This window comes from Photinus pyralis, unplaced genomic scaffold, assembly GCF_008802855.1.
Source record: "Photinus pyralis isolate 1611_PpyrPB1 unplaced genomic scaffold, Ppyr1.3 Ppyr1.4_LG5, whole genome shotgun sequence".
NCBI classification, from domain to species: domain Eukaryota; kingdom Metazoa; phylum Arthropoda; class Insecta; order Coleoptera; family Lampyridae; genus Photinus; species Photinus pyralis.
In genome coordinates this window covers 29,627,220-29,636,194 of record NW_022170596.1, presented here as the reverse complement: position 1 = coordinate 29,636,194, position 8,975 = coordinate 29,627,220, and the positions used below count along the sequence as shown (strand labels likewise).

The window sequence follows — 8,975 nt, the reverse complement described above, 5'->3', positions numbered from 1 at the left end:
TCGAATTCAATAATAAATGTAGAGGGATGTTACGCGAGTTAGTTAGGGCCCTAATTGGTAGGCCATTTTGTTCCGGCGCGGCCATAGGTCATGATCACTCGGTAAAATTTGAAAATAAATGTAGGTAGGTATAGGGAGCTTAAGATTGAAGATGCGTTTGAATTTGTGCGGGAGATTTGAATGTTTGAATTTCCGATTGTGGCTCCGCTTAGTGGGGATTTGTTTGCCGTTACAAGAATCGGTAATATAGTTTTCTGTAATTAGCATCTGGTGACCGATTAATCGAAAATAAATGTTTAGGGAGTTGCGAGTTGGTGAAATTTTAATATACAGGGTGTAATAATAGATAAATACAGGTGTATTTGTGTTGAGCGTTTTTGTATCGGTGCCAATATAGTAGGTCAATAACTGTTCCGATGAGACCAAATTGAATCGTGTTTGTCGGTATATTTCAAATTAAATGTACAGATCTGTACGGCGTTTGTGTTGGGCTATTTTGCTCCGGGTTCTCATAATGACACTAAGCTGTCGACCATTCTGTACCGATGCGATCATTTGGGCGCGGTAAATTTGAAATTTACCTTATCCATTAAATGATGTGAAGTAGTTTCCAAATTGTTTTTGATTTTTTCAACGTAGCGTAAAGTTTTAGTCTACAAAAGCAGATATTAAATAATAGTTTAATAACAAACAATCTTGGTTGCTTTCTTTTTTTATTGATAACAGATCCCGTTTCTTCGAATTTAGCGACCAAATCTTGAACATAGGCATGGCTTACAGTTCTCCTGTGATGTCTCTCATTGTACGTTCCAGCTGTTCTAAAAGATGGTCGATTTTTGGAGCCATAAATGAATATTATTTCCACACGTTCAGCTGTACTGTAAGCCAATAAAAAAAGAAAGTAACCAAGGTTGCTTAATGAAGCAGCTCAGGTTGAAGTTCTTGGCCAATTTGCCATAAATCCCTCACTGTCAACATTTAGTTTTTTTTTGTTAATATTATTAAATTTTTGTTAAATTGTCTTAATGAATATTGACTTTATTATGGTACCACTGGAAAGCATTTTTCAGTAGCTTTCCAACGATGTGTCACAAGTGTGGGGTTGCCATTTAGGATTTTTACAGAGGGGGTTAAGGGGGGGGCTGTCACTCATACCATCATTCTGGTTCCCCCTCGATACCCTCGAAACGGTTTTGCGCGATTTTCAATATCTTCTTTAGTTTATGGCCGACTGCAAGTTTTACTATTGACACCTTGCATATGAGAATAAGACATTCAAGATGGCTACGTTCAAAATTTGCACACTAGTTCTGATGTATACCTTCTACTTACTCATTATTTATTTTTCACAACGTTTGGTAAATCCTCTAGTGCTATAATCCTTGTATCTGTTGTGGTTCGTGGGAAACATAAATTACAGGAGTTTTGGCGGTATATTTGGATCTTCGATTTGGTACTTTCTACCTATAGCTATACTACCCATTTTTTTAAACATAGGTATTTAATTGTTACACCCGACACGGTGATACACCAATCTGATTATGATAGGTTCGCACGTATACGTTGGTAAGAGAAGTATTGCACTGGGTTAAAAATGCCCCCCCGGACGGAAATGAATTTATTTAATGACCATTTATTTTCTGAATTTTTTGAATCCAGGTTGTGTTTCCACATTCAACCTTGTTACTTTTCTGTGGAGTCGTGTAACAAAATTATCCAGATAAATGAATATACAAAGAGGAAAGGTTGCTGGAATAGAGTTAGATACTTTCTGTTAATTTTAAAATCAATTTAAACTGATCTTAAATACTTCATTACGATAACTTTTTCAGTGTTAAGAACCCAATAAGTCCCGCACATTGAACAACAAATTGATGCCTGTAATTGAAACGAGGTATGACCAATGACCAAAGGTACAAGGTAATCTAGAATGAGATAAAAGTTATGGAAAATAGATGCACGGATCTAATGTATTTTATACCTATTTACAATTTTACAAATGGGGTAGGTACCTACTACCTTTAGAGAGACTCGCGGCTACTTATTTTTGAAGGTTTAGTTTAATAAATGAAATTTTCCGATAAATATATATGCAGTGGAATTGAAATATAACTTCGGGAATTACATATTAATTATTTCTTGGTTCAATGTTTAAGGTCGTTTATAGTTTTACAGTAACAATGTATGTTTTTAAGTAAGTAGGTACTACTATAACTTTACATTGTGTACCTACTTGTTCACAGTGGGTAAGTTGATTTTTATTTAAACACTTATATAGGCTTATTATACATTTGAGGGCGACAAATTTCTACATTTTCTATATTAAATTGATCGTGCGAGTACCTACTATAACTACCATCAAAACATATCAAATTTGATCTACTTAGGTACTAACAGTGTTTTAATATTAGTGATTAAAAGAAATACCAGTATTTTTACGATGAGGAAATGATTTTTTCAGAGAAGAGACCAATATCTAGGTCATTTGAATATAAGTTTGTAAAAAATATGAGTTTAAAGTATGATAATATTATAGTATGGAAATAGATAACTTTATGATTATTTTTGTGAAATATAATTTCAACGCATGGCAGAATGATATAAAAGCGTTGTGGGGGGTGTAAAACTGCAAGCTCGTTGTCGGCAGTGAGTACCCCGCACCAATAGGTACATTGAGAGACAATGTATCGACCTCGGCGGCTTAGCGTTACAACACCTAACGTTTAATAATCTCAAGGTAAACAATGATAATCGAGTCAACGACCGTTTTGTCGTAAAATTTGACAAACAGCACCGATTTTCATAAAAATTTGGGTTTAGTTTCTAGTGTACTTGCATGTTTAAACTACGGGATAAGTTGAAGTTATTAAATCGTAACTCATATCACACATGGATTAAAAACCGAAGAATTTTTGTTAGCAGGGTCTCGTCCCTGGGACAGGTGACTTGTACCTCGTTTTTGGGAAATGCAAGCCTAAAGATGAGATTCGACATCAACCGCAGTTCGATCTCGTAACAGTTTTTTTGGTGCAGTAATGCCCATCGCTCGGATAGTCTCTTCGCGGTGAAGTGTTGACCCCAGAACAAAAAACTGGTGTTGACGTGTGTGTTAGTTCTTGAAAGTGTACGTACCTATGTATAAAAAATATATATAGAAGGAATGGACTATATTTCATGCCATGCCACGTTAAGTGCGTTACACTGATATTGTCTTTCAAAAAGGTAGTCGTTTTTCCAATGATCTTATGATATGACATACTTCCCCCTTTTAAATTCTAACGTACAACAGAGTACAGATGAAATGATAACTAAAAGTCCCTCTCAGGAAACGAATTTTAACAGAAATGTCTGTGGCACAAATTCGCCCCATCTCATCAGGTGCGCGACGTTCCGGCGGAGTGCGTTTAGGCGGCGAGGCGATTCGGCGGCGGTACTTATCGGTGGAGGGACATTTGGTTTGGCGGATGTTTTGATGGAGCGTGATTCAGCGTATTAGGTAGATACATGCTGATTTAGAGCAAAGACAATTCCGTATAGTAAAAGTCAATCGCATTAAGATTAAGCCACTGACCACAAAATTTCGAACTCATAGATAATCTCAATGCCATCCATCCATCCGTGTAATACAAGATCCTACATATGGCCAACCTTCGCCCATCTGTTTACGGAGTGAAGTACCTACATTTCTAGCAATCTTAATATTGTAAACAAACACATTATATCTCGGCTAAGATTTTTGGAAAAAATAATTTCATGGTAATGTCGACTAAGCAGCTCACCTCTCTTAATATTATTAGCTCTTAACACGATAAAAACAGGTTCTTTAACTTAAAAAAAAGGAGTGGAAGTGGAAAGTAGTATTTTGCAATTTGCGGCAAAACTATTTTAAGCGAAAATGTTCGAAGTAAAAGTGGCCCGTAAAGTTTAGCCGTTTCCAAGATATTCAGGATTTTCGAAAAAAAATCTTTTTCATGGGGATGAAAAATCTTTTTTTTCTCATCGCACAGAGCTGCGCTGGGTAGCACAATGTTAGTAAACACTTTTTCAACCCGTAAAGTGGAGCCGTTTCCGAGATATTAAGGCTTTTCGAAAAAAATTCACCTCTTTTTCAGGGGGGTGAAAAATCTATTTTTCGAAATCTGTTTCTTCTCTTCTCTTTAATGTTGCTAAAATACTTTCTTTTGTTTCCTTGTGCTCAACTATTTCGATTAAAACGTCATTATGTATATTTGTACTGATACCGGCCCTTACGAAAGCGAGAACGGGCTATGCGCAGATGACCAATTTAGGTTGTGTTCAGACACGGCGGTAATCGCGTGATTTTCGCGCGGTTGTGTCTGAAGGATTTTGGCCATTTTCAAGTCTGCAGGAAGAGCCAACTGGCTCCGTGGACCATGACGCACTAGTGGTCCAGAAGTAGGTTAATATAAGAATGTGAATAGTGGGGATGCGTCATATTTCGCCTTCTTACGTGCCGGTAGCCCGGTAGCGTATTGGCATTCTGTACTATCATTGAATAATAAATCTGAATTCAATGGTATTATCAAATTGCGCATAACGTGAACCCATACTATACTGCGAATCAGACCAGAGCTGCTCTGAATAATAGTACAGAATGCCAATACGCAGCCCGGTACCAGTATATTGTGTTATTATAATATAATATCGCGGATCGTATAATGATTTTATCGAAGATAGAATTAAATGTTTATCGGATATTGATCATATAAGAGTTTCTCTTATATTATTAACACTTTATTGTTGACGACATTAGCTATTTCTCTATTTCTACTTCAACAGCAGGTAATCGGTCCATTGTTTAAAAGAGATGGGCGTTTGCATTAGCCAATCAGGCAGCAGGATACGTCCGTGCCTTGGTTCCTGTGCTTGGTTCTGTAGCGTTGAGAAAATCCAATACACAAAGGCAAACCTTTGGCACAATGGCACCCCTTTTCTGGCGTGCTTGGTGAACCAGCGCCTTTAGAACTGAAAGGATGTTTTCCATAATTCAAAATTTATTTTATAAAAGTAAAGTGACTAATAAGTCCTATATAAAAAGTGCCGTTTGATTTGCACAAAAAAACGACACCAACACCTCAGAATAAGAAATAAATTTCTTGTTCCCAGTATCCACAACAAAATTATTTGTCCTTCGAGCAAGGATGTACGTAACTACATATTGTCCTTGACCTACAACCTATTTACAATACTAACCTCAATTTTCAAAAAAATGGAACAGTTTTGACAGTTTCAGCTGTTGCATATTATATCGTTTTAAATTTTGAGCTGTTTTTAATTTGTTGTGATGCGGGCGAATTCGAAATATAGACTTTCCATTAAAAAATTAGCTGATACATCCACATCCATGACTAATAAGAAAACTATTTTATTATAACCCAACTTTCTAACACCAACAGTTTTCATTTAAGATATCAATTATGGCAGATGTATTAATTTTGGATTGGCTAGAGGAATACGAGTCACTTACGGAGAGTGAAATTCACACGTATTCGACGGAACAAGAACAGAACTACGAAGTGATGAAGGCATTGTACGCCTTCTTGGAAGATCCCAATAAATCTAAGGTGGAAAATGTACGTTTGCTTTTAGTTGTGCTGTATGCGCGTCAACTTTTTTTTTTTCAGTTCCTAGATAGAGTGTGCCAACAACTCTTTAGTTTTTATAGATCCGGGGAACAAAATTTAAAGTATTTTACTATGCAATACATTCCTTCATTAGTATTACTAAATTTGGCGAATACAAAAGGATTTCCGAGCGTGGGGACCCTACTATTAAGTATTTACAATCTTGAGGTAAGTAAAATAATTCAGAATTTGTACCTAATTTCTTAAAAGTTTAGGTTGTCGATAATAAGGGCCAGTCTCATATTATCTCCTTCCGTGTGCCAAGCATAGCTCAATCGTCTATTTATCACGATTCATCAAATTTGGAACCCGCATTTATCGCCGAAAACGCTCTTAGACGTTGGGAGGAATGTAATAGTAAATTGGTGAACTGGGGCCCATTACCTCAAGTAGAAAACTTAAATGCACAAAATCGACAACGGGTCGTTACGGCTCTTATGTTTTTGTATAATCAGCATATTGGAAAAATATTTGTAGATTGTCTTGAGTACGGATGCAGGACCATTTCTAGGTAGGTAAAGCAATTTATTTTAGTTTTTCCATTTATAGATAGTAAAAGGTTACCCCTATTATTTTTGTATTATTACTCATAAATTGGGCTACTGTGCTATGGGAAATGTTTACTCCTTGTAGTGTAGGCAACTAAAACGACATTGATGTAGTTTACATTAGGCGTTTTCGAAAATTGAACCGGTTGGTAAAAATTACTATTGAAACAATTGTGGCAATAAGGGTTACCATAGCAATATCTACCAACCGGGTTAAACCGGTCCAATTTTCGAAAGCGCCTATTAGTAAACAATGTTTATAATTCAGCTACGACATTTACCTATAACAAATTATAAGAGAAACCTCTCTGCCTTCCAGTATGGGAAGCCGCTTGTCTGCCTCAACTAGAATTTGACTGTAACCTACCTCGCATCCTCCATGGTTTAAAAATCCCTTTGCCCATTGTCGTAAGTCTCCCCCAGGGCCTGATCCTGGTGTGATTAGGGGAAGGCAGGCCCACAGAAACATTCATCACGGCTGTGGGGACGATCCATACGGCATGCTAGACATGGTCCAAAAGTGACTGCACTGGTGGTTCTCAAACCTTAGTTTTATTTTTGAAACAAACAACACTTTAACAAAACTTGACTTCGTCTTCTCAAGTTCAGGCACAAGACCTTAAAACCCGTAAAAATTTAGCGCAACACTGACATACGCTTTTACAATCGACCCGCAAACAGCATTATCTTTCTTTTTTCGTATTTAGAAAAGAGACCACCTCCATTCATTAATTCCATACATATAGTAGTTTTCTGGCGATACTCGAAACACTGCTTCATCGCCCGTATTGATAAACACATGCGTTGCTCATCTCGCACATGGTATTGTTATCATAGAACCATTTAACTTTTTCAATAAATACTTCTTTTCAACAAACACCTGACCAGATTAAACTTCCACATTACGATTAAATGTTTCCTTATTTATGCGTTTTAGACAAAAAATAGAATTAAATTAATTAAACAACTAACTAAGTTTACAATAAATAACTAAATTTAAAATGACAATTCATCAACTTTTTCTATTTCTGTGTCCATTCGAAAGAAATTCTACCAGGTCCTATTAAATAAATTGAAACATTTTACATACAGGATGTCCCGACCGCTATTTCCAATGCTTAAACCGAAATTACGTTAACAATATTTACATTTTTCACTAGAGGGTGGCTCGCTCTCATCTTTGACAACGTAGGGAAACAAAGGTTTGAATCGGTAGACTAAGCCGCTCTTAAACCGTAAGGGTAAATAAAGTGATCACTTTAACCGCAAGGGTAGATAAAGTGAAACAGATGATTGTGCATTCTAATGACATCTATTTTTCTTTCAAATGTGACGCGGAGCACGAAATAAAGTGACGTTCGTAACATATGACAATGCTGTTTCTATGGAATCGACCGCGACGGTAGAACCTAAGCTTGCTAATTTTGATGTCTAAATTAAATTCAGGATTGCCGGAAGCTTTACAATGATTCGTTTGGCTTCTGCTGTAAAATAAAGTTTTGTATTATTATACATGACGATAACGGGAAAGTTAATTCACTCAATTGTTAAAATATCCCTTTATCTTCTTATATAATAAATAACCATTGCCTAATATTTATTTGATTTTGGCCCTCGGTCTACATTTGAATACCCTAAAATGGCGTTAGCAAAAAAATGCCAAAATAACGGTTTGTCATCATTTTGGTTAGAATGGTTTGAACATATCCAAAAACCCCATATGTGGGGGGTGCGCAACATACCGCCATTTTATATTTTAGACCCTTTTCTTCGGTTTTTCCTCAATATCTTGAAAACTATCACTTCTTTAACTGCTTATATTTCCAAAATGAAAGCTCATTTTCTACAAAGAACGTATAAACAGTTTTTTCTGCCATTTACTATGTGGGAGATATACAGGGTCGTTCAAATTCGCCATTGGGATCTTCGTAACGGTTCCAGATACAGCGTAGGTTAAATGGGGGCAAATTTGCCCTTTTTGTGACTAAAAATTGCATTTGAAATTTTTAGACAGTAACTTGAGTATTCAATCTCAAATTAGGGTTGGCTATTATGGCCCTATGCACCGACAAATTTAAGCTTAAGCGTAGCTTATAATCCATGGCAACGATTATTGGGACAATGGTTGCCATGGATTTTCTGCGCTTAAATTTGTCAGTACAGGGTGTCCCATTAATAATGGTCATAGGCTATATCTATGGAACTGTTAATTGCACAGGTTTGGGAAAAAAATGTTGTTAATAAAAAGGGCCAAAAGAAATCTCTGCAAATTATTTTCTAGCTGAGATAGTTTCTAGCTTCTCCGCTAGAGGGCGTACGATTCATGGTTAAGTAGAAAAATGACTTTTTTTCTAAAATATACCCAACAAACATGCATAAAAAATACATGCACACCAATCTTGTATCAATTTTGCATCATTTTGATGGAGCACATTTTGCTCTAGCTCATAAAATAGGGGTGTGGGAAGGGAACTTCGGAGTAGGCTAACAGATTTTTACATAATAGGTCTTGTTGGAAAGAGGTCTCTTCGTGGAATCAGATTTTACATGAATAGAGTCGTTTTAGTAAATGTGCTGAATGGTAGAGGGCGCGATGTGACATTAACATGAACTTTGCATTTTTTTTGAAAATTTCAAACGGAACGATATAATTATTATATGATATTATCAAATAAGATGAAAAAGTGAGAATATCAGTGAAAAACCGCATTTTGATATCTGTTTTCTAAGCAGAGATATGGCGAAAATATGAACATTCACAAATTTTAATTGCAAAATTGAT

The 8,975-nt window shown here is 36.2% G+C and overlaps 1 protein-coding gene across 1 annotated transcript; it reads left to right on the top strand.

Annotated features, from left to right (window-relative positions):
* The first annotated feature begins 5,196 nt into the window (after positions 1–5,196).
* Positions 5,197–6,717, top strand: LOC116170669 (hyccin-like). Its single transcript, XM_031487173.1, has 4 exons — positions 5,197–5,594; positions 5,646–5,813; positions 5,861–6,156; positions 6,639–6,717. Exons 1-4 carry the CDS (start codon positions 5,439–5,441, stop codon positions 6,715–6,717), a joined length of 699 nt encoding a protein of 232 aa, XP_031343033.1. The 5' UTR covers positions 5,197–5,438.
* The last annotated feature ends 2,258 nt before the right edge of the window (positions 6,718–8,975 follow it).